This window comes from Penicillium manginii, assembly GCF_028828005.1.
Source record: "Penicillium manginii strain IBT 31320 chromosome Unknown utg000006l:1.0-4164085.0:1.0-4166146.0, whole genome shotgun sequence".
In the NCBI taxonomy this organism is placed as follows: Eukaryota; Fungi; Ascomycota; class Eurotiomycetes; order Eurotiales; family Aspergillaceae; genus Penicillium; species Penicillium manginii.
The window spans coordinates 619,308-645,200 of NW_026643107.1; the positions used below are offsets into that span (position 1 = coordinate 619,308).

Here is a 25,893-nt window from a genome sequence, read left to right on the forward strand (position 1 = left end):
CGGGTGGGAGTAAGAGAATTGACATGATGGTGGTGGAGAAAATTGAAATGTGTCACGCAGCCAACGGCCAGATTTTAACCATCTGGCGTACTGATGCCTGATTGATGCCCCGCTTTACAGTATCGATACCTCGGATTGTTTAGTTCTAATCCAAGATTCGAATAAAATCTGAAGTACCTTGACAGAGCAGGTCAGCGCGGCCTAAATGCGCAGGTGCTTCTCTATCGCTGTCCAATTAATATGTGTGCTCTCAAAGTGTTTGATCAAATCCCGCTGAGATCGATCGTTTACAGAAATCACCTTGTTCGTATCGTCTGGTCTAAATTGGCGACCGTGGGATGTCTTGCTTTGGAGGATTTTAGCTGCTTCTTGTTAGACTTTCGGCCAAAGATTGCTCGGAGGTTCAGTTAGATCCTGCTCCTTGTATTTTACTATCATCCGATGAGAGCGTAAATCTCCACTCAATTAGCTAATTATATCGAATATAGTCTAACCGCTGTTTACTACGAATTCCTTCATCGTCTACCAGGTGTATAGGAATAACCGGACCAGCTGGTCGTGAGCGACTATCTGCTCAGAAGAAGCACAGCCTGGTGACGTTGTTCAGTTACGACCAAAATTACCAGGAGTTGAGCATATGAGGGAGTCGTATCCCATGGCCGAGGAAACTGAGGGTTGAAGATATTGTCGTCATCCTAAGCAGAAACTGCTATTGCTCGTATTCCCACCGCTTTTATCACGATGACTGGTTTAGCCAGCTCTTTCTTTTCCCTGCATAATGCATATTCTCACTACGAATGATAGATTCTGCGGAGCGTATACCATTTCACTTATTTTGAAAGTTTGATTATTCCTCTCCATATGACATGCTTTGCATGATCAGATTTCAAAGACCTTAAATGGCACGATATCGCTCCCTGATAGGTCGAATACGTAATTGATGCTTTGGGCAGATCTTCCAGAACGGTATAGGCAAGTAAATCGTGCGATGGCGCCTCATACAATATACTGGCGGCCATGACGGCATCTCGTATATCAGGCTCAGACTGACAGGCCTGAAGGATAGTATCTTTCCAGAAGCTCAAGTCTAGGACGCCCGGGATGGAGGGGCCAGCTCTATGAAATCAGTACTCGAAGCTCTGCCGCTCGGTCTGACTCTGAGTGGGCAATAACGGAGATGATTGGGGACCATTAAAGGCCAGGGACAGTGAGTTATATGACTGGTCCGCATAATCATATCACCTGCCAGTGCACGAACAGCGACGACAGGATAGTCTCTATTCAACGCGCTTGATGCGACGAGTCTTACATATCCGAAATCCGTTTTGCTTTTGTTTCGGCCGATGCCTCGGGAAATCTTCCTTGTCCCATCTGAGGGAAAAATACGAGTATTAAGGCGCAGTCTGTCTGATTTTCGGACCAGAAGATATATCGTAGCTAGAGCTGAGATGTTGAAGGGATCCATATCACAAAGGCCCTGTACCCCATTATCCTTTGTATATATAATTTACTAAGCGAGAGCCCTGTCCGAGTAGGCGCCTTATGTCAATTTTTCTATTTGGTTCTTGGGAAAAGGTGGTTGAAATAATAACGTCGTACTGAATCTGAATGAATTTAGGAGATTCCAAGCTCAGAAATTTACATCCAGGCTTTTCAATTCTGGGAGAACGTCCAAAATGCAGTGTTCCGTAGAGATAATCCAACGGAGCCCAGACTCAGGACTCTTGCCCGATAGAAGTAATAGAGCCATAGTTCCCGAATCAAAAACAGACACGGCCATGGATAAGACTCGACAGCACAAACCAGGTGTGGGGGCCAAAACGAGTGGGGTGTTGATAAATGGGGGCCAAAATATGGCCCAATGAGGAACAGGGCCTTAGTCTGAATGCCAATCATGTCCAACTAAACACGGGCACTGCGGGACAGAAGCTTTCTGTGGAGTATGTGATGTCGACCCCGGCTGACGTTTCTTCGCAGTGCCTTCCTTAAAGGGAAGCGAATATTTAGGGCTAGTTTGAATATTTAAAGGTTGTTGCTCCCCAGCTGGGTGGTAAATTGGAATACTCTCTGCATCCATTTCTTTTCAACACTTTACCTTGAATCTTCTCGATCTCTACTAGCAATAATGAATTCGGAGTACTATGGAACCCCCCCTCAAAACGGGTATGGCTACACTGGGCCTCCACCTCCCCAGGGCCCTCCCCAAGGGTATCAGCAATCATATCCGCAACAGTACCCAGAACCTCAGAATCAGTACCCTCAGTCTCAATACCCACAGTCTTACAACGAGCAACAGCAGCAGACCGCCTCTGGTGAGGCACAGGATGGTGAGCGTGGTCTTGCCGGTGCCCTTGCCGGTGGTGCTGTCGGTGGTTTCGCTGGCCACAAGGCTAACCACGGCTTCCTCGGAACCATCGGTGGTGCGATTGCTGGTTCCATTGCTCAAGATGCCTACAAGAAGCACCAGAATCAGAGTGGACAGAACTTTCCTCCCCAGAGCGGTGCCTACCCGCAGCAATTCCCTCAGCAACCATATCCGCAAGCGGGTCCATATCAACCATATCCCCCGCAGATGGGATATCCGCCAAGTCAATTCTATCCACTGAATCAGCTGCATCACAATAAAAAGTCAGTGTTGAAAAGACAAGAGGAGGTTGAAGAGCTCCAGGACAAGATCAACCGCGTTTCCCAGCATATGCAGCAGGGTCCTTCTCATCATAAGATGAAGGATCTGCGGAAAGACATGGAAGACTTGCAGAAGGATCTGAGAAAGGCCCAAGAGGACTACCAGAAAGAGTTGAACAAGGCGCTAGACGACGATGCTAAGAAGTGACGACATTGAGCTTCGAAAACTGTTGAAGACAGGGTGCAGCAAAGGCAGCGGCTAAGCAGATGGACTGGCAAAGCACATCATTGCTTGTAAGGATCAAGGCTTTGGTGTTGATGATCTGGACAATGATTCACATGGCAACGTTCTTCATATCGGACCTGCAGACTGAGTCCTACGGTTCTCAGCGTATGTGTTTGATCTTAGTATCCAAGAGATCTACACCTCGCTCATCTACGGCGCTTGTATCTGAATCCCATCGGATACACAATGAGCCAATAACCTGTTAGGAGAGGTACGCGAGTAACAGGTCACCGCCATAACCCTTACCCTGACTATATATTCTATGTTTAAGCCATCCGATGTGGTGTTGTTAAATATATTAATGTTTAGTGATAAGGCAGGTAATCAGAAAGCCTACAGTTCATCGTACAGAATCCTGATACTTACCAAGTACTACAGTCCTACCAAGGCATTAATCCACTATATCTATAATACTAAACTATCTAAATGCACTCACAAGTTTACTAATATCAGAATACTAACCAGCTATAGGCTAAAGGTAGTATATCCAAACAACTATTACTATCTTATCCCACTTAGATACATCAGTAAACTACTTATCGAGGGCCCGCTAGTGTCTCGTGGATACCTGAATGACCCTATCAAGACGAATACAGTGTTTGTCAAGAACCTTGTCTGGGCCAATGATAAAGAGCTCCCCGCCAGGGCGAGACGCTTTTACAATACCGGCGATCTCATCCACTACCACGCCAACGGCACTCTCCAATATCTCGGCCATAAAGATTCGGTCAAAGTTCACGGGCACCGCATTGAGCTGGGCGAAATCGAAACGCAGATCAAATCACTGATCCCCAACATCAAGTAGCTGTGGAACTCATTTCGCAACCAGGCCGAGTTGATTGTACGCTGGCCGCTTTTTTCTGCTTCTCGAAGCATATTTCGGTCGAACAAGAGTCTCCAAATGAGCTCTTACTGCTGGTGACGAAGAGTATGCGCTCGACCTTGGTGGACAACCTCAAATTTCTTACACATGCCATGCCGGCTTGTATGGTCCCATCGCTCTTTGTGTCTCTCCGCGATCTGCCCCTTAACCTCTCCATAAAAGCTGACCGTAGCAAGCTCCGTCGTCTTCTCGACGACGCCTCTATTGAAGCTTTTACCTCGTACCGCCTCGCCTAGGAAACTTTCAAACGGCTGCCCTCTATATCACTCGAATACCGCCTCTATAGTCTCTGGAGCCAGGCCCTCAACCTTCCCGGCCACTTTATCGGGGTCACAGATCCCTTCGTCTAGCTCAGAGGTGATTTCATCACAGCCATATACCTGGTCAATGCCGCTTATGAGACAGGTATTTCTTCTAGGTGACTGAGCCTTTCCAGGCGGCTATAATTGCCCAAGTCGCAAAGGTCAGCCAATATATTAGTGGGGACGATAATACTTCGAGTGATTCTGTCGGACTATCTATACTGATTGATGATGAGAATATCTCTCTTGATTTGTTGCTTGATGAGGTGACAGTGCAGTTTAATTTTTGATTATTGATTGACTTTTTCGTCCCTATGTATTTCCTATGCTTGTTTGTTTGATTTGATTTCTATTTCTTTCTTTACTTTGCTTACTTCGAAATTGGAAACGCAGAAGAAAAATGAAGGGGGGGGGGAAGACAACAACAACAACAAGAGGCAGAAGAAGAAGAAAGAAAAAATATAAGGGGTTTGGGTATTTTTACCGAACTCTCCATGTCTACTTGATTTCGAGTTTGTTGGTAATTTAATTTATTGGTCATTTTGTTATTTAGAGCCTTTTCTTCAAGCTAGCTCAATATAGGGATAGCGTCATTGGAGTAGTCTCCTTTGGTGAATATAAATTCAAGTTGTGGACTAGATCTAGGTTCGGATAGCGAGGTATAGAGTGCAGTACATCGAGAACGTGAGAGACCAGATTATGGAACATCAAGAAAGCAAACCCATGAAAACAGCGGCAAGAAAGCCAAATCAGGATCCTTTGAACATGACCATGCTAGCAAGATGGAAACTCTGATTCATAGCCAGCATTGCCAGGCCAGAGATAACAGCCTCATCCTTGACCAGCTGATCGAGCCCATCACTCTCCACCTCAAAAGTCCCAACGCGCTCGTTTGAAAAGGCCTCGTTACGAAAGCGAACAATCACCTTCCCCTCACCCTCAACGGATAACTTGAAATTGCCGACCGCATTATTCTCTGAGTCAGTCTCCCAAATCAAAGTCACCGGAGACCCGACAGAAAGCGACGGTGAAATAAACGAGTAACTCGTAGAGAGGATCTTCTTCCTCTTCAACTCTACATCGAGTTGCTTACGGATACCCAATTTCACGTCAAGGCTTGTCAGCTTAAATTGAGCTGTGCAGACTCGGGACTCAAAGTAGGCGTTTGTGTCTTCAGGGAAGGAGTGGTTAGGGGCCCCCTCGCTGGGACCCGTCAGACGGATCATTTCCATTTGCGGCGCCTGTCGGCTAACTTTTACGTGGTAGAGGGGTTGCTTTGTGCTCGCGTCCAGGAGGGAGAGGCGGCCCTCAGGGGTGTAGTTGATTATTATTATTTGAGCGGGCATGGTGGCGGATTCAGTTGATACCTTGAACAGCTATGCCAAGAATGTAGAAGTTGGCGCGACAATAAGACCAGACCAGACCAGACCAGATCGGAAAAAGCGAGAGAGAGAAAACGTGAGTTGTTGCTACTATTAACTCTTCCTCCGAGGGGAAGAAAGCCAATGTATATAGCCCCCATAAATAAGGCCCCCATATTTAAGGCCCCCATATTCCCGGGCCAGGACTAAACTTGTTGTGGATAGTGAGTCCTATCCACAATGTAACCCTACCCCTGTCTGTGGTGGCGTGATCTAACGATCTTGGCTCTTAGGTCTTTAATCTCTGCGCTAGAAAGGTGACGTAATAATTTCCTGGAATGTGGCAGTGTAGGTTGGTAGATGTTGACCGGAGGATTGAGAGCGCCACAGAAGTTGAAGGGAATCCATGGCTTAGCCTCAAACATAGCCCTAGTATAGAAGATTATAGTATTATCATATACAAATCATAGAAAAAAATACTTGCATAACATATTATTATATGTATCGAAAATATTAAGAAGAAAGAGTAAGATAGTTTTCTTATAATTCTAAGTATGATAGTGTGATACAGTGGGAGACCAATATATCTCGTCTATCTCCACTTTCTCACCGCTATCAAGCTGACTAATTACGTCCTAGTGCTACATCAACAGCCTATGATTTGTATCCTCTAAGTGTAACGGGGAGAACCTTAGATCATGTTGAAATAGGTCAGATTCGATACGAATTGGCGGTGTCAATCACGGAGTACACTATTCCGATTACACCGCTTCGTGAGTGAAGGGAATCGGGATTGGAAGAGATATGAAACCTTTGTGATAGAGAGTACTTAGGGTTCTTGAAGAATTAGTTTTGTTTCAATCCTGAATATACGGTCCCTTTCGGTCGTGCCATCCTTGCCTTGCCTAGTCAATATCTTGACCTTTACACCAAGCCAGGATAGGCAGAACATTATGTAATTGTGGATATGGACGAGTTTTTTGGCCCCCTACTGTAGGTACTAAGGGACAGGCTAGAGACCTGTAACTAGGTAAGATTTTAAAGAGTACACAAAGATAGTTTAATTTAATAATAAAATATGAAATATATAGAGACTCATTCTTATAGGAAACAAGCAGAAACAAGGAGAAGTAAGGAGAATTTATGTTAAATTATTTGACTTGACCATTATATAAATCCTATATAAATCCTATATATATATTAATTCTAAATTAGTAGTTTATTAAAATATTATTAAATTACTATATATGATATAAAACAAAGTAATTAGTTTTAATTAAAATCTATTCTCTTTGATATAAGTTTTATAATAATCTTTTCATCTAACAAAATCTATCTCTAGATATTCTGGTTTAGGAAGTTTGATATTTTATAGAGAAATACTCTTGAGATATAAATTTAAAAGATAAAAGAAGACCAAAAATCTATAAGATTAGAAAAGGAAATATCTATATCTATTATACGAGTGATTATTCTAAATTAAGTAAATAAGATTTTAATTGAAAGATAAAAGTTAAAATAAAGATATAATTTTTTTAATACTAATATCTCTTACTTAAAATTAGTAATCTTTTATTCTAAAAAGGGATTTAAAAATCTAAAGAAAACTCAAAACTATTTTTAGATAGACCAATAAGTAAAGATAAATTATTCAACTGACACTTATTACTCTTTCTAGGCCCCACTGCCAAGCTGTTTAGAAATTGGGTGTAGCGAAATGATCAAGTGTATATTCTATTATGATTATTTCACTTAGCCTAATTCAGCTACGGATTGTGGAGCGCAAATGGCTTGTAACTTTCTGGGTATAGAGGACAGACATAAGTTGCTTTCGCTGCTAAGGTTTATCAGTAGAGCCTCTGGTCTTGGTTTTGTGCACGTTATGGTATGTTATCTTCTACAGTACACGAATTTGATGACAATAGAGCCCCCTGAGCTATATAGTATTTAAAGGCTTGTCCCTCGGTATGTATTTCTAATTTGATTCCTCTTCTACTATAATATTCGCCTCCGACGACATCCAAACTCTATTTAAGAAAATCTTTGAAATATTGACCTCTACGATGTTGCCAGTTCCGTCTTACGAACGCTTTGAGCTCTATTAAGAACTCTTTGATAAGATTTAGCTGGGATGAGTGTGGCGGAAAGTACAGTATCTTGTGTTTGTTGATTCCTGGAAAATTCGCGACATCAAAATGCTATTTTGGCAATATGCTGGAAGAATCTGATACCGCTGGCTGCGCTGGAACCGGTAAATTGGACCGCTGACACCCTACGTGGAGACTAGCTGGCCCTCCTGAAGCTACCCGTCTATCACACATCCTAATTCATCTATGAAGACCAGGTAGTACGAGCGGAAATCGGAAAGCTGAAACAGAAAAATAGTCTCTTAAATCCGGATTTCGCTCCTGTGCTATTCGTTGTGCTACTTTTTTGGTCCAACCCTGTGATCGAAGGGGCCGGCCAATAGTGAATGTAGATATGAGCAGTTCAAATTCGTCATATAAAAGTCTGCTATTTCGTCTAAGTGTAAATCTAGTTTCTCTAGCAAGTGGCTACATAGCGCTTTGAGTATAACGGGCGTAATCATATGAGGAAAGCCACCAGGGATCAAGGGAGCTTGGACATCGCCGAATATTCGGAGGTTGTTACCGATGGTTATGACCGGATGTTTGCTTTAGCTAGCCGCTTCGGCCGACTCTGAAGTAGTCAGTGATTTACTGTCAATTATATCACGAATTATCACAAGCTGGGAGAGGGTGAGTTGAGGCGCCATGATGGTTTTTGTTGCGCTGTCACCTAAACTTGATGAGGTGGCCAAAGGTGCAAGGCAATAAGTTGTCTGGGTTGGTTCGGGCTGACTATCGAGCCGTTAATGAGTTCTAGCCAATCCTGTACCCCCTACCTGCCTTGTGGATGACAGCCTACCCTCATGTTAACTTAACTCTCTTTATCTCTCTAGAAATGCCTGGCGTAATATCACCTATCCTGAATTTTACACAACAGTCGCCAGTTTACCTACCTACTGCGGAATAGACGTGTTGATACCGTGTTCTTATAAATGTATGTTCTATCCTTGGCGATAAGCGTCATCGCGGTTATTAAACTGATAGGAAGCCTTGTGAAGCTTTGCGGAGGCTATATTTGAGAGGTCAAAGATGTACGGGACGAAATTTTCACCCTAAAGCAGGCTATCACAGGCCTCCCAGGCACACTGCAAGACCTACTTAATTTGCTCTAAAGCAATAATGGAATGGCCCTACTAACCTCTTGACTAGCCAGTAATATTACTGATTGCCTCTCCAACCTACAGGTCTTAGAAGCGAAATTTCATTTAGGGAAGGGAAAAAGGCTAATAAAGAAAGTTGGACTATGAGCCTTGAAGTGGCCCTTGAAGCGTATAAAAGTGGAAGATAATATTCGGAATCTTGAGTCGTATAAAACTTTATTCCTTTTATCTCTGTAGGTGGATCAGATATATATTTATCAAGCAAAACTTTATAACTCCTTTTGCTGATTTGGTTTCTGTGTAGTGCTCTAATAGTTAGTGTGGTCTAGAATACTAATTGTATGAATTAAATTATGGGTCTTATGAAGTTAGAAGGCGTGATAGAGGTAGGGTTTGAATTGGTTATCAATTGAGATAAAGTCTAATATCTCTAAGGGACTAGAATCAAGCTTCTCTAGTAGATAATAGGATAGGCTATATTAATATCCTAAAAGAGTATTTTCTGGTTAAAAGGTATAGCTGGGACAGGAAAATCTATAATTTCTCGAACTGTGGTAGGGTCGCTTAAGGACACTAACTATCTAGGTGCTAATTTATTCTTTAAAAGAGGGGAAGGGGATCGCGGGGATGTGAAGAAAAATTTCCCAATCTTAATTAAGCAACTTATTCCGAGGATCCCTAGGCTGAGGTGTGGCGTGTAGAAGGTACTTGGTGATGACCCTAATATTATGTCAAAAACGCTTAAGGGGTAGTTTGAAAAATTACTCCTTTAATTGCTACTTAATCTTAACTAACTCGGCTAATAGTCTTAGGCTACTATGATGATGATTGATGTTTTGGATGGATGTGAATATAGTTAAGATATTCGAAATATGTTTCGAGAGAGAGAGAGAGAGAGTTGCATTATACACCGTTTATCAGCTCCCGTAGGGCTCTTCCGGTATCGCTGACGGCAGCCAAAGCTCGCCACTAAGGTGATTTATATACAGAAAATGCGATACATGTCATCCATTTGCACCAGTTTGCACCAGTATGTCCTCATAAATTCGCCAGTTGTCAGCTTTCCGTCTTGCGCATGCTATCTTACATGCGTGTAGCTCTTACATGCGTGTACGCCGCCGCCGCCACCCCTACCTGTCCCCCGCCTGTGAGTACTCCTACTTCCATCTCTATCGTGCGGCGGTGGAGGCCCGGTATCGTGATGTTTGTCGGGCTCTGATAGCTGTGTATCGGTCACTGTGCACAGTGGTCTTGTAGCGAGGGGGGGCGCAGGTGGGCGTGGCGTCCCGGGGGATCGATCAAATGTCGTTGAGGCCCTCGATACCTCAGTCGTTCGCTGTAGCGGCTCTCATCAACATTTCAGGTCAATCGGCATATCTAGTCACCATAGCATTGTGCCGGTGCTATAGTTCCCCAGTTGTCAGAGATAAGGATCAGAAAGGGGGGGGGGGGGATCGAGAGTTCGATAAAGTTGTCATTCGCGCGATGCATCCTCCCCCATAACGTGCCGGTTGAGTCGTTTGGTTAGTTGCACTGCCACGTGCCCTGGCCCATCGGTAGGAACGGAGTTGCGTGGCCTGCCATGGTGTGTTGGTTGCTGGGTTGCTGTCTAGTTAGTTTTAATATTCTTCTTCCGAGTCTGAGCCAGATTTTTCCGTATCTGATTCAATTTCTGGCATAGGCATCAGAGACTGCAACCATTGCGAGATCGGGGGAACTGTAATATCTGGGAGAATTAAGATGAGTTCGCGGCATCCGGATGCCAGGGCGGGATGGAAATCTAAGCCCCTCTTATCCCTTCGTTGTCCTCCCTCGCTCCTTAAATCAGCTAACCCCGCCAACCCTACCGCTCTACCAGACCAAACTAACCTATATTAGAACGATAAATCTCTCTACTAGATCCCGATCACGTACCATCGCTGTAAGAGCTCTCTTGTTTCTTAGACAAATCCTTATTAATGTCACCCCTCTACAGCTAGCTCAGAATGGCTTATATTGCAAACCACCCTCAGGTCTCGGCGAGTCAGTGTATTGGTTTGCCTGTGGATCAATTAATCTGCTGTACACATTCCAGAAAAATCTCATCGAAGAGATACAACAACTTTATGTAACGAACTGTATATGGCAGATAATCGGTAGCGATTTGAAGCCTACCTTTGAAAGGCCTAACATTGTCACCCACTAAGCCACCGTATCTCTATCACCTCAACAGCCGTCTCCCGAAACAACGCCAGTATCTATTCTGCCAGATGAACCTTCAACCATAAATATCGATACAGTCACCGAATAGTCTACTCCGATAGCCGAACCATGGCTGTAATAATCTTAACTGGCCTGCTCTTCGGAAGTCTCTCAACCTCCTCTACCTTAGCCTCCACAGCCCCCACACCAGACCAACAACCTTCCTATACCTCATTTCTATGACGCCCCGAACCTTCCCTACTGTAACCAACTTCTAAAACCTACCAATTCGTATCTTCCCCCAAACGCACACTCACAATCGAAGACCTTTACCGCTGTCAAGGTGAGGGGTTAGGGTGAATAAAATTATCGTTATTATTATCGGCTGTATAATTAAGATGAGAAGTATTCACCAAGCATATAGTATGGAGGAATTCGGATATAAGTATAGGGCTCGATGACGAAAAGTCGAAGCAGTTGTTGCTATAGAGTAGTGAGCTAGCCTTGTGTAGGACCTTTGTGTTTGTAGAGAGGAGATCCGACGCAAGTATATCTCGTCTACTCTAAGGATTAATAGGGACTCGACGTACTAGGAGATACTTGTAGATCTCATTACGGAGTTCAGCAGGAAGACTTAAGAAATCCGCTGGTATATTTTGATTTCTGCATTGGCGAATGATCGATTTGTAACTGTAGGTAATACGGGTGGGTTATGTAATATCAAAGTTCATATCCGTCAGATGGGTCCAAACACACCGGTTCAAAAAAGTCCATGGGCCGTTATGTGCTTGTAGCCTCGATTGCGAAAACACAAGCTGTCAATTATCTCGCATAATTTTGATGACGTTCTGGGTATGCTGGAGAAATCGATCGGCACAATCATATGTGCTTTGCTTTGATTGTAGCTCTAATATCAAAGTTCAGTATAATTACGTTTTAGACAGCGCTATGAGGACACACCTCAGGCACAATCACGATACTATTGTTGATTGTATAATTTCTTCACAAAACGCCGAATGGGATTTACAGACGGGATTGAAAATGAAATTTATTAGTACGAAAACATCACACTTAGAAGACTCTAGTCTTACCGGCTTTCTAGGTATTTGATTGTTAGGCCTGCGTGCCGGAAATGACTTTAAGCACTCCCCCTTTAACTCCAACTTCTTCAATGCACTAATCAAGAAAATGATTGAATCCTTGGTCTGTATTTTCTTCATAGCGGCTCTAACTAGGCCTGATAAAGCCTTTTAACTTAGTAAAAGGTTCCTTAATTGGATTGAGGTCCAGTGAATAAGGAAGTAGGTAAATCAACTTGACTCCCGTATCAGCGCATATCTACCCAACATGTTCAGAGTGGTGAAACGATGTATTATCTATGACAGAACAGATTTAAGCTCCGGCTATCTTCTATAATACCGAAGAAACTGGTTAAGAAAGTCTTCGAATATACCGGTATCCGTTAAACAACGAAAGAAAAAACGGGAAAGCACGATACTATCTTGGGTATATGCTGGGAGTATTTGATATTATTTATCACGGTGAAACTGTGATACTTAGACTGGGATAACACCGAGCGGTGACTAGCTAGTTTTCCTGAATCCGATTCATTTATCACAACCAGACTCGTCAACGTAGACTAGGTAGTACGACTTAAATTCTGAGATATTATGACGATAGAAGTCCCGTAATTCTGTACTCTGTTCCTTGGCTCTCTTGTAAATGAACTTTTTAGACCAGCCTATAAGTGTTAGAGCCCTCCTAATACTTGAAGTTATTGTAAGTATCCGAAATTCATCCTATATAAATATTACTATTTCGTCGAGGTAGAGACCTGGTTTTTCGAGCAGATATATATAAAGGACGTCAAGTATCGGTGGTGTTATGGTTATTCGTCGACCAGTATGATTTAAAGAGGCATAGATTTTGCCGAATAGCCGTAAGTTCCTACAAATACTCTTAATCGTTCAATTGCTGTATTTGGCTGTATCAGCTATTTAAGGTATGGTTAACGATTGGCTTTCTATTATATTATGAATAAAGCGCAGCTTCGATGGGGATAGTCTCGGTGCCATTCTTATTAGAGGTGAGTTCTGGGATTAGTAAAAGTGGTGATCGCGAAAGAAAGGGGGTACTAGGAAAACAGTATAGAGGGGAATAGAGGGGTAGTGTATCAGCATTTCGTGTAACATAGAATATTATACGTAATATGATCGTCCCTTCATTAAATCAGTCTAGTCTTAGAAACCAATTACTTACGTCTATTTCCAGATTTAGACTAGCGCAGTTTCGGGTACGAACCGAGAAACAAACGATGTGGGTCCAAAGGGGAAATTGTTTCCGAATTCTACTGTACGACTATTAGGCAGCCTGAATTAGATAGAGTCGGAGACGACAAGATTGGGACAACCCCCGGATGACGCTGTACTTTATACCGTCCGCGAACAGTAACACTATCTGTCTTACAAAAAGCAACATAAAACAATTCGCTAGTGAGATACACGAACGTACTATGTCGCAGCGGTGTAGGTCATCAACAGCGATTGAGGCTGTTTCGTCAACACCCTCCGCCTTTTTTCGTCCAGATAGCTTATCGCCACACTCATATCTCTTTGAGGAATCCAACTTCAATCAGCTTGTCTGTTGGCAGCCGGAGGTTGGCCATCTTGTTCCTCGTGTTATCCCGGATCCACAAAAACACATGTAGCAAGGCTTTTCGGATGCGTGTTGTGTTGGGCTTTATTTTCATCTGCTCCTTTCCTACAATATAGAGCACTTTGTGGGCATATGCCGCTTCCAGATTGATGATTTCAGAACCGAGGAAGGCGCGGGTGTCTCTACTGCCTTCCTTCGTGGAGTTGCCAGGGGCAACAGAATCCTCTTCCACCCCATCTAAGGGCGTGCTGGAACTGCTCGACGTTAGATATTTCCGGACCTGGTCAACTATCACGCTCGCCAAGTCGGGTGTGACGATTACGTCATTATATCCGTATCGAACAACCAGCCGGTAACAATTCGGAAGGGCCAAACGCGACACGGTAAATCGATCCTCAGGGGCGATTGAAGGTTGCTCGAGGGGGCGGAGATGGAAGAACACAACCACCTCAGATAAAGAGGTGAGCTTAAGCACAAACTGGCTGAACACAATCGGGGTCGTCTCGCCCGCTTTGTCGAAGAAGATCCCAAGACCGGGGGTAATGCTGACAGGAAGGTCGTTGTATCGTTTGGACAGGAGCAATTGGTCATCTGAACTGGATATGATGAAATGTGATGTGGGGAAGCGGTCCTCAGCTTCGGCGAACCATTGCTGTTCCTTGCCATATCGCCACAAAAGGAACAGCATGGCGAGGATTGCAGCGAGCGCGATCGTGAACCAGGCCCCGTCAGGCACCTTGGTCAGCGCAGAGGAGAGATATGTACAGTCCAGACAGGCCACGGTGAGCCACGGGAGGAGGACAATGTACGGGCTGATCCGCCATACGAACATTGCAGCCAGAGAAACCATGCAGGTGTCGAAGAATGTCACAAACATAACGCATACGCCGTATGCATTACCCAAGGACGTCGTCTGGAGAACCTGGGATAAGTCGCTGGAAAAGAATGAAATAGGGAAAGGAAGAGGCCACTCACGTTGTTATAGATTGATGCGATCAAGATGGTTCCAATCATCAGCAGCCAATTCGCGATCGGAATGAAAAGCTGCCCGTGGAAGATCTGGGAAGTATGGATGACTTTGATCTGAGGGAGATAGGATAGTTTCATCACTTGTGCAAGAAGCTGCCAGTATTGTTAGAGTGAGATCTTCCCTTTTAGCAAAGGTTGCAACTCTCTCACCTGAAAGGTTGCGGTAATGATGGCCTGCGAGGCAACAATTGCAGCCAGAATTGCGATGATCAAGGCTGGATAGATGGTTCCAGGTGGGGCCGCGTTGAAAAAGGGATTTGAATACGCCTCTGGATGGACGCTGATATATGCTGCCTGACCGATGTATGCTAACAAAAGGCACGGAAACGTGTAGCACAGCCAGCTGATCTGGATCGCGCTTCGGCTGAAGGCGCCCAGGTCAGCAAAGAGGGCTTCCACACCAGTGAAGGCAAGCAAAGTACCACCTAGCATCCTCCATCCGTCTGTCTTGTTACGGATCAAGAATTCGAATGCGAGACCAGGATTAAAAGCCTGGAAAACCCCGGCATCGTACTTAGTGAGGTTGTATATCCCGAACGCCGCATTAAACCCGAGCCATATAATCACTATCGGTGAGAACGCGAAGGACAATTTCGTGATTCCCAGTGGCTGAATAACAAAAAGCACGACGAGAATGGCATCAGTGATACCGATTACTGTGCCTTTGGATATGCTCGGCTGCACAACCTCAATACCTTGAACGGCTCCAAGAACGGACTGGGCCGGCGTGAGCAGGCCATCAGCTAGCACCATGGTGACGGCCAACACACCGATCACTTTCAGTAGTCCTCGCGCGAACCGACTGGATTCCAAGCGATGGCGTACCTTCTGACCCACGCGCTCTAGGTCACCGGACAAGTACCGTTTCATCTGGACCAACGAAGCCTCCCTCGGATCACGGTGGGTGATATTCATCTACGAGTCCGTCAGCTTTTACGAGGAAGAGTTTGCTCGGAGCACTTACATAGCGGCTGAGGAGGGAATAGGTACTGAAAGTGCCACCTTCACCATCATTATCAGTATGAAGGATCACCAGCACATACTTGACCGTCACCATCATGAACAGACTCCAAATAATGATGGAGAGGGCGCCTATTAGGTCTTGCCGAGAGGGAGGGGATGAAAATGTGGACGAGAAGACGTAGAGGGGACTGGTGCCAATATCGCCATAAATCACGCCCACAGATTGATATGCCAGCCATAAAAGCATCTTGCCTTTGAATACCTGCTAATGGTAAGTTATGTTCGTCCTTAATGGTCCCTCAATTTCGTGTTGCCTACTTGTCTCTGTTTGAAGTCTCCCGGGTTTCGCAAGCCAGGGTCGTCGTCTGGTTGCTCAGCCGAGATCCTGCTACTGATCCGCTCCGGCATCCAGGGATGGGAGCGGATATTGATAATACTTTCATGGATGTCCATGTCCCCTTGTTGTGATCGGGTCGAAGGTGGTGTTGAGATCGATGATGGAAGATGATTTCATGGTCGTCGTGTGTCTGCGTGGTTGGAAGCGTAGTAACGCGACTTATAGCCAAAATCAAAACTGAGCTTACTGGGGGGCTTATCAGAGCCTATCGCTTTCATCTTATTAAATGAATTATGGTAGCTGAACCGTCCGTGAAATTCACCATGGAACACGAACGCCACATGGCAAACGTGCTCCAAAACGGGGGTTAGCGTTATACCAAGTTACAGAGTAGGCTTTGTTGATATGGCACTAGGCATGCGAGATTATGCACGTTTAGCAAAAATAAGCTCCCTTGGATGTTCTGTGATAGGACCAGATAAATCACTCATACCTCACTTTGCCGAACAGCAAGCGAACATCCCGGTCTGGCCCATAAGCGAACTGAATTGTACCAAGACGATTGTTAAGGAACCAGAAGATTTTACTTTTTCTTTTCCTTAAATATATGAGAGGTAGACACTCTTGACAGAGACGAGGCGAAAAGGCAACCTTGCAATACGGCACAAAAGTGGGGCTCCCTGCATGGTAAATCTTACTGGAGACTACCCGCCCTGAGGAGCAGTGTAAACTGGGAAAGCCATTCGATGGTGTATTGAAAAAGTCATGGCTTGGTAAACATTTATGGCCAATAATAAGAAAGAAAAAGGGCAGGGAGTGTCGGCCATGACTGAGGAGTCGACCACGACTGGAGAATCTGCCGCGATTAGGTAGTCGAGCGCGACTGGAGTGCCTGTAGAGAGAGCCAATAAGCTGCTACCAATATGGGAATGAAACGGAACAACGGGTCGAGAGAGACACTGTATATAAAACGCTTCTTGTCATCCAAGCGAAATCTATCCCATCATCATGGAATGACCTGATTGTACTCTTGACAATGCCCTAATCGCCAAACGAATGAACTTGCTCGCAAAATGTTGCAATTCTACCGCTGATGCGCAATTGTTGAATACAATCATTTGTTCTTCGAAACCCATGAGTATGTAGGCGAGACACTAAGACCAGAAAAATGTCGATAAGCTCATAAATATTTTTGAGACTGAGGGCTGTTGTAACTTAGAGCCGGAGCATAAAGTTGCCGCAGTTGTTGACTCCAGCAAGTCTGGGGAGTCCAGTAAGACTAGGGGCTCCAATCAAACGCCGCAAGCTTTATGACTGAGACAGATCAGTGGATAGCACCAGCATGCGAAAGCCGTGACAAAAATTCTAGTGTCATAGCAGCTATCACGAATAAGCCATTAAATACAGCGTGCTGTTTCTCCTAGGACAGTCTGGCGTGCTCATTACTCCCTCTAGCGTTGCCGCTCCCGCAGGAACATGAACTCCCGCAGGACAATAGACTTCCGCGACACAGTTTTCGGTTCGGCCAAAAAGACCTAGAACCGTGCGATGACGTACACCTCGAGAGGTTCTATGCGCCTCAACCGCCAGTAAACCCACATGGGTGGGAAAGGGTAGCTTCGTTCTTGGCCCTCAAAAGAGTGCCACAGGAGGTTTGCCATGGCGATCTGAACTAGGCTAAACCAGAATTTGGGAGAACGGAAACAATGTTGCACGAAGTAGCCCGTCTGGGTTCCTTTGAGGCCCCGCTAATGTATCTCCTCATAACGTGAGCTATATCTTGCTGTCGGTAGGCCCGTTCTGGGATACGAGAAGCTACCGAAGATGGAATAACTAGAGCGACATGAACTATAAATACCATTCAGACCTTTGGCAAGCCGTAGGTAGCGAATCGTAGCATTCTCTACATAGAGCGTGCTCTCAGCTACGTATACAGTATTGCAAGCGCTTTGCGGGACCAAATGCCATATGAGAAATAAGTAGGACCGCGCATCAAAGCAAGGACTATGTTGTCGGCTAGCCATCGCCCACGATGCTGGGCCCCACTATTCCGGTTCTGTATGCATTTCGCAACATAAATTGTGCGGATCTGTTCATACTCCCTGGTCTGCTCAAACCTGCTGAGCTATCCAGACACTGCTCCATTTTCTACGCAGTACAGGTGTGTGTGTGTGTGTCTCATTTACCCCAACTTCTCGGGTGCGTCGCTGCTTACCCATATCAGTCTGAATAATGCAGGGAAACTAGAAAAAAGCAAAACGAAGACCACTAAAAGCCTTCTGTGCCTAATCTACGGCGTTATTGTATAGAGACTAATTTGGGTAGGTCATGGGGACTCTGCGCAGAGTAAAGATTAACGCTAAACCCTTTAAATATATGGTTGATTGGTTAGTTAACTAGTTAACATTTGTGCCTTAAATGTGAGGTCAATTTGACTCCCGAAAATGCTTATTTTCCGAAAATATCCCGTGGTAAGTTGCTGGGGTCTTGTGACGCGTTAGGCCATTTGCCACGGGACTGTGGAGGGCTCTTACTGTACAACCTGCAGATTTTGGCGCTCCCCCAATCGTTTAATGTCTAAAATGACTCCGGCATTGTCATTGAGGTGTCAAACCCTCCCTCGTATAGCTCTAGGTACTCCGAAGTTGCGGTAGTCATGTGTAAAGCATAACAAGTTGGCTTGCAAACTTCATGCGCCTTCTCTTCATCACCACCCCACTTGTTTGTGAGTGAATGCCGTCACGGCTACCGTTGATTCTCAAGAAATTAATATCACTAAAACTTAGATCGGATTGAATGAACAGGGTCTGGTAAGAATGCCTAATTGCGACTTCAATGATGAGTAAGGGGAAACAGATGTATTGAAAGAGCAATCCAGACGGGCATACAGCCAAGCGTGTGTAGAAAAGTAACGTGACTTTGCTCCACCATGGGTAGAAACTTTCTACCCACGCCTTTCTTAATAAGCAATAAAATCAGCGTTGTTTGATTTCATTTGGCCCACAACCCCTATCTTCTTATATCAAGCCACATTTTTTTCCCTTGAAGTAGGAAACCAGAACTATGTCATCTCTCTACTATCGGCAATTCTGATCGCTAAGCCTAAATAAGATTGAGGCATCCTTTGTTTACATTCATGCGTATCTTCTATCTCTTTCATTTAGGTTTAGTGAATGGAAGGAACGATCAAATTACTTCCTACGGCCTACATTCTCCAAGTACACATGAATACTATATGTTTTTTTCATATGTTATAGAAGTCAAAAGAAATTGAGTGCAGTATATTCTGACAATTAAAACTAGGGCCATACTATACAACCAATAGAAGCTCACAAACTAGACCCACCATGGGTAGAAACTTTCTACCCACGCTGCAATTGAATAGTTAGCATGGGTAGAAATCGCGGAATAATTAGGTCAGAGGTCACGTTACTTTTTTACCCACGCTTGGCTGAATCCCGATCCAGACTTCAGCTAAAAATACGAGGGCGCACACAATGGTGAAGGTGCTAGCTTACACAGCGTCCTCTGTGGAAAGTAGGATCGATCGAATGGGATTGGTTACTCAAAAACACCTTTTTTACCTCGACCATAAGTCCGTGCGTTTCCTATTAGTTTCGCACCCCCAGCCCTCTGGCAAGAAATTTTTTTTTAACATGCTTGCAAGGACAGCGCTCTGCTCCATTCTGGGCCCTGGGCCCAGGCCGGCGGGCCACTGGGAAGCATATAGACTACCACTAACCGTGTCTTTGACCACCCTACCCCCACGTTCAGCCGACTCTCTCGTTCAGCTCTGGTAGCAACACTCATAGGGCTAGCTTTTACGTACATACCAAGAGCCGGGGCGTAATTCTTAGGACTGTCTCTAGTGTCTGGGGGCATGTTGCTCCTGGGGCCTCCATGACAGTTCCCAGCGTACTTCTGGGATTAAGCCAGGGCAATGGCCTCACTCGGTCTTACTGGAAGATGGTCAGTGGGCGATCATTGGGGCTCTGTGGATCCTGGACCACAAACCCTCAAGAATATGTACACACAAGTGCTTTACTATCGAACATGGCGACCTTGCGGTCTATCATTATTGAGGTCCATTTCAACGATATTATTCTAGTGGATAGTGCATGTTCACCATCAAAGTGGATCAACTCAAATGCTACCAGTTAGAACGCAGATGCTTCGGCGAAACAGACCGTTAACTCCGCATCACAAAAGAGGCAGGCATACAATCTGTTGTACTTGATATGCCTGTACAGGACTCTGATTCAGATGACTCAACGTTCGTCGACGGTGAAATAAAATAGTAAACACATATTTTTAGGTATAGTATATGATGAGAAAATCATTAGCTCAAAAATTTGAGTTTGATTTTTTCTCTATCTAAGACATGCTTTAAACCACACTTCATTGGCAGAGTGGTTACCACATCGACCGCATTTCTTTTCTCTGCGGGATGCTTGAACCTACCCGCCCACTTTTCCATCGATCCATCAACGCCTGCTCGAAACTCGCAATTCATATCAGCAACCAAAATCGTCAAGCAAAGCCTTTACCTATAAACTTTCTATTAGAGGTCGGTTCTCCTGGCGCTCTCCAGCAATTGTCCGTCGCTGGCCGATGAAGGCAGCTAATTTGGCTCGCTCATAGAGTCTTTTCCTGACGAGGAATCCAAGCGCTCAGACAGGGAAGGGAGGTCTCTTTGCCTTTAGGAAGGTCTTTTGCGAGTGACTGCGTATTGTCTTCAGGTCATATATGTGATCTAAAAGGTAATCTCGGACATGCAACTCCATCACAGGGAGATGAATAAGCTCTCCATGGCTTTCTATGCTTCTGCTAGGTTTTTCTGATACGGCATTTTGCATAATGGGCAGTATGGCCGGCGCCAAAGTAGCCATTTGTCAACGCAATCAACATGAAACGCATGCCCGCAGGGAAGACCGCGCACATGAACTCCATCTTCGACAATACACAGGCATATAGCACAAGAATAATTCGAAAATATGATGTCTGGGGCTGACTGGGTGGCTTTTTGCCGCGCAGCGGCGAGATATACTTCAGTGTTATCAGAAGATTGAGACAGCTTGAAACGCGACTCCGCTTTGAGCGATTCGTCAGGAGCTGACATTTTTAATTCAGCAAGGGTACTTTTTACTGGCGAAAAGTGTACCGGTTCTTTAGCTGGAGAGATGGGAGCTGGAGCAGAGATTCCGAGACTGGTTAGGACATCCTCAGCCGCTAGTTTCATTGAGTTCGCTCTGTTTGAACCATTAGTAAAGGCCTATATAATATAATGATTTGATATTAAGACAGTGCCTTGTGCGTAGTTGATGACTCTTCCATGTTTTGAAATCGATTTTTGGTAGGATTTTATTGAGATCATCCTCGGTCGGCAGCGGTTGAGGTTTCTTTTGAACCTCATTTGTCTGTAGCCGTGTGAATCTATATATTGGCAATACGGGATAATTCCGTGTAGACGATCTTATTTGACCTCCATGGTGACGAATCCATTGAGCAAACCCCGCGAAACTTTGTATATAGAAGAGTGTATTTAGTGACACGGGCTGGGGTATCGTTTTGGCAAATGCTTACCATAACCCAGCGACCAACACAACACAAATGACAGCTATCACGGCAGAAGAAGTAGTGGGACTATTTGAAGCATCCGGCATCTCCTGCTGTCAATTATGGGAAAGGAAACGAAAAGCCTTCTTGTGTTTTCGGGAAAATTACAAGTTAATATACAGTTCAGTGTTGTAATGAGTTGCACTATGCGGGATTTTGCTGGACCATTGTGAACCGTGGAGCGGGAAGTTCGTGCTTAGCATTGACGGATGAAGCCTAGCCCCGGGCTGCCAAGCTTCATAGAAAAGTCCAAGCGCAAGCGGGCTATGCTGGGCCAGTGCCCAAAATCACTCCTTAAATCGCAACAACGCTATGGAGAGTTGGTGAATATTTGCAGTAAACAGCCTGTGCGACAAAGCTATTTGCCTAGTACTATCCTTTGAATCGGCCCGATGGCCACAATGCATAGTCTTGAAAGCTCGTGCAGAGAATGGATACCGCCAGAGTTGGGTTTTCGCTGTCCAAAATTCAAAATTGGCACTTGGCTGTGGGGGGATGGCTAGAGCATAGTCGCAAGGTGACATCTGACAGTGGTGAAGATGATCCTCAAGCTGCAAGTGGTGGCGCTCAACCATTTACCTGATTCGCCCAATCAAGTCGCTCACACACAGAGTTGAATCGTCCAGCTGGATGTTATATGCGGCAATTATTCTAATATTTAGGTAAGCCTGAGTTATATATTGATATTCGCAAGGCCGCCCACAAGTACTTTTCCCTTGAACTTCCCTATTTTTGCGCCATGTGGAAGCCACCAATAAACTTTCTCTCCCTGCATTGTACGTGCATACTCCGTACACATTCTGCCTTGCGCTGACCGCTTTGGTAGACGCATGGATTATCACTCTCAGCATTCTGAGCCTAGTTATCATTTACCCCTACGGCAATCTCAAAGCCATTGATGCCTATTTTTTCGGTGCTAGTGCCTCAACGGAGTCGGGTCTGAATACGTGAGTGGCGAGATCTGCTCGGCTCCAGTCTTTCTAGTTTGCTAAGTGGCATCATGGAAAGGGTCGACGTCAAAGAGTTAAAGACCTACCAACAAGTTTACATCTATCTCATCCCGATTCTGGGAAATCTGGGCTTCATCAACATAATTGTCGTCATCTTTCGGGTCAGATGGTTTGAGAACTATCTCAAAGCGATAGGTGAGGAACACTTACGCCCTAGTCAGTCATCTAATTGATGGCTAACTTGAAAAATGCAGCACCGCATTTGTTGAAATCACAGACCCTTCCAGGCCTGGATGAAGAGGCAAAAATCAAACACCTACCAGATTCGAACACTCCCATTCATGAGGCCCCGGCCGATGAATCTACAAACGGAGGGAAGGACAAGGTGTCAGAGACCAACAGTCCTGCTGGGGAGAGAGATTTGTTGTCGAGGTTTGTTTTAACATCGCACAGCAGAATGTCATGGCAATATAGATGTTGACACATACGTTAGGGTTTCTCAGGAATCGAGGAATTCTACAGCTGATGATTCTATAGACCCAAAACTGACTACAGGAAAGGAATCCATTCGGTTCGCGGAGCCCGGTCGGCCTACTGTGGGCAATGACAACGCTCTGTATATTCCACCTCCGTGGAAGCGGGATAAAGGTATGTTGAATTAGCTCCTAGCTATTTTCGATTTTTAATAAATGCTTTCTAGGGGCCTCTTTCGCCGAAATTAATGAAGCGATTGATGATGAAGAAGAAGGTGAGGCTTCCGCTTGTGACAGACATCCAGAGGTTTGAGATGGCCACTAAACGTTTCAATAAAAGGAAAACCCGAGAAGAATCTACGTTATCGACAATCTACCAGAAGCCTCCATTCACGTACGCACACACTCGAACGGGTGATCACCTCCGTTTTCGTTCTTGGAAACTCTCCAGGCTATAACGGAAAGGCCCATGTAACGGCACAAAACAACAATAAGCAGCTTTATCTACCGAAAATTTTCTCTCGGGCTACGGTGGGCCGGAACTCTCAGTTCCACAACCTCTCCGTTGAAGATAGGGAACAACTTGGAGGCATTGAATACCGGAGCTTGAGGCTTTTGCTGAAAATTGTCACCGGGTACTTTTTCGGTCTGCATCTGTTCGGTGCGATCTCTCTGGTGGGATGGATTCTCCATACCGATCAAAAATATCGAGACTATCTTGCTGAATGTGGCCAGGGCAGCGTTTGGTGGTAAGTTGGCCTTGTATTTGTGTTATTATGACAGAATAGCTCATTCCCATTATGTCGCAGGGGTTTCTACTCTGCTCAAACTATGATCGACAACCTTGGTTTTACTTTGACCCCAGATTCAATGATCTATTTCCAGGATGCCACGTTTCCAATGCTTCTCATCAGTTTCCTTGCCTTTGCCGGCAACACCTGCTATCCATGTTTGCTCCGATTAGTAATATGGATCATGTACAAGGTTTGTCCAGAGAAATCATCGCTCAAAGATCCGCTTCGCTTTCTGCTCGATCACCCTCGACGGTGCTACACCCTCTTATTTCCGAGCAAGCCAACATGGATACTTTTCGGAATCCTATTCATTATGAATTCTGTTGATGTGCTTCTCATAATCGTTCTGGACCTGAATAACCCAGCTGTTAATAGTTTGGCACCCGGCCCCCGAGTCCTTGCTGCTATTTTCCAAGCCGCATCAGCGCGCCATACGGGAACATCGTCTTTCAATTTAGCTGATGTTAGCCCAGCTGTCCAATTTAGCTTAGTCGTTATGATGTATATTGCAATTTTTCCTATCGCAATTAGCATCAGAGCCTCTAATGTCTACGAGGAAAAAACGCTGGGTATTTATGGCTCTGAGAGAAGCATGGACGAAAGTGATGGTCGAACGTACATTCTTAACCACATCCAGAACCAACTCAGCTTTGACTTGTGGTACATCTTCCTCGGATGCTTTTGTATCTGCATTGCTGAAGCTGGCAAAATTGCGGATACATCTATTCCGGTGAGTGGGTAGTAACTAATTGCTTGATGGCAGAGCTGATAATCCTAGGCCTTTTCCGTGTTCTCCGTGTTATTTGAAGTCGTTTCAGCATAGTAAGGATCATACTTGATTCAAGATTTCTTAACCTCGCTAACTCTTCTATAGCGGGAACGTGGGACTCAGTCTAGGCTACCCGACCGTCTCAACATCTCTATCTGGGGAGTTCACAGTTTTCAGCAAGCTCGTTATCTGTGTGATGATGATCAGGGGTCGTCATCGTGGATTGCCTTACAAGCTTGATCGTGCTATTGTTCTCCCAGGCGATCGCTCAGGGGATGGTAGGCATAGCAATGAGCTTCAAGCTTCACTGAGCGAGCGGTGATGTGGCAAAATCATCGGCGTTACAATGACGGTAGACCCCCAAAATAGATATGGCAAAAGGTCTCTGGAAAGGTACTGAAGAATCTAAAAGAAGAAGAATCTAATTGTAGATTTAGCTATATTTGGTTTACACTTAGGTAATATAAGTAGTATGTTAGGAGTAATGAACTTTATAACTACAATTTCAAATATGAGAAGTGCGAAGTTTTGACCGACAGCCGGTTATTAGACCTGATATCTCTGTGACTACGGCTTCGAATTCAGCAATTGAGAGTTCAAGTGCAGTTCGAGCTAGTTAATAACCTTGCAAGTAAGATCGGAAAAAATGTCTCCGGATCGCCTCTCCGCCAACAGAGCTCAGGGAGGCGTTGTGGGGGAAAGTGGAAGTATCGAGAATCATTTGCGATATACCTGACGAAATGTTTAGGCATTTTTTCTTCCATACAGCAGCCCTCAATAATGCCAGCATAAATACCACGGCATTCGTCCAGCATAAAACTCCTATCGTAATGTGTACTTAATGAACGATGGGATACGCTCAATGGCAGTCCGCGAAGTGCAGGGGGGTCGATTGCAACAAACACAAAACTGCATGAGCGTACGAAGTGTAGACAGCAGAGCAAAGCAAAGTAACCATAAGTAGTGGGCGGCGAGACGGAAGAGTAAAATAACGATATCGTGAAGCGAAAGGATTGTGTTAATTGTAAGTTAGCGATGCTATTTCAGATACTGAAGAACAAACAAAACGGTGCCTGAGACCTAAGGCTCTCACAACCCGATTACTCTTGAGGGGGCTCCAGCAAACTAACAGCGCCAAAATTCTCGGTGGGTCCTCTCTATTCCCCCTCGCAGAATTTCCCGCTCGCAGAATTTCCCGCTCGCAGAATTTACCCCCGCAGAATTTCCCCCCGCAACGCTGTCTATCGCCATCGGTCCCCAGTTACCCTGGCTTGGCTTACTTGGATGACTCGGCGGTCTATGTGGCGATTTATCTTCTTCCATATAATCTACGCATTATTGGCTCTATACTTTCAAGTCATTATTCGATAACATTGACTTGCCACCCTGCCAGTACCGTTTTCCTGGCAGACCTTGGGATAAACAAACCTATATGCCGAG

General features: G+C 44.9%; 5 protein-coding genes across 5 annotated transcripts; 3 read left to right on the top strand and 2 right to left on the bottom strand.

The window, feature by feature from the left end:
* Positions 1-2,125: 2,125 nt before the first annotated feature.
* Positions 2,126-2,833, top strand: N7533_008644 (uncharacterized protein; the record flags this gene model as incomplete). Its single annotated transcript, XM_057105294.1, has 1 exon — positions 2,126-2,833. The coding sequence occupies one exon, from the start codon at positions 2,126-2,128 to the stop codon at positions 2,831-2,833; it is 708 nt and encodes a 235-aa protein (XP_056956743.1).
* A 122-nt stretch (positions 2,834-2,955) lies between these two features.
* On the top strand, positions 2,956-3,716 carry N7533_008645 (AM-toxin synthetase; the record flags this gene model as incomplete). Its single annotated transcript, XM_057105295.1, has 2 exons — positions 2,956-3,020; positions 3,431-3,716. The coding sequence occupies 2 exons, from the start codon at positions 2,956-2,958 to the stop codon at positions 3,714-3,716; spliced, it is 351 nt and encodes a 116-aa protein (XP_056956744.1).
* Positions 3,717-4,845: 1,129 nt separating this feature from the next.
* On the bottom strand, positions 4,846-5,442 carry N7533_008646 (uncharacterized protein; the record flags this gene model as incomplete). Its single annotated transcript, XM_057105296.1, has 1 exon — positions 4,846-5,442. One exon carries the CDS (start codon positions 5,440-5,442, stop codon positions 4,846-4,848), a length of 597 nt encoding a protein of 198 aa, XP_056956745.1.
* An 8,027-nt stretch (positions 5,443-13,469) lies between these two features.
* N7533_008647 (uncharacterized protein) lies at positions 13,470-15,761 on the bottom strand (the record flags this gene model as incomplete). Its single annotated transcript, XM_057105297.1, has 4 exons — positions 13,470-14,435; positions 14,498-14,644; positions 14,702-15,466; positions 15,516-15,761. 4 exons carry the CDS (start codon positions 15,759-15,761, stop codon positions 13,470-13,472), a joined length of 2,124 nt encoding a protein of 707 aa, XP_056956746.1.
* A 6,445-nt stretch (positions 15,762-22,206) lies between these two features.
* N7533_008648 (potassium ion transporter) lies at positions 22,207-24,775 on the top strand (the record flags this gene model as incomplete). The annotated part of the gene is made up of 10 exons (XM_057105298.1): positions 22,207-22,243; positions 22,294-22,414; positions 22,476-22,612; positions 22,672-22,849; positions 22,911-23,065; positions 23,118-23,165; positions 23,231-23,639; positions 23,700-24,414; positions 24,463-24,506; positions 24,559-24,775. The coding sequence occupies 10 exons, from the start codon at positions 22,207-22,209 to the stop codon at positions 24,773-24,775; spliced, it is 2,061 nt and encodes a 686-aa protein (XP_056956747.1).
* Between the last annotated feature and the right edge of the window lie 1,118 nt (positions 24,776-25,893).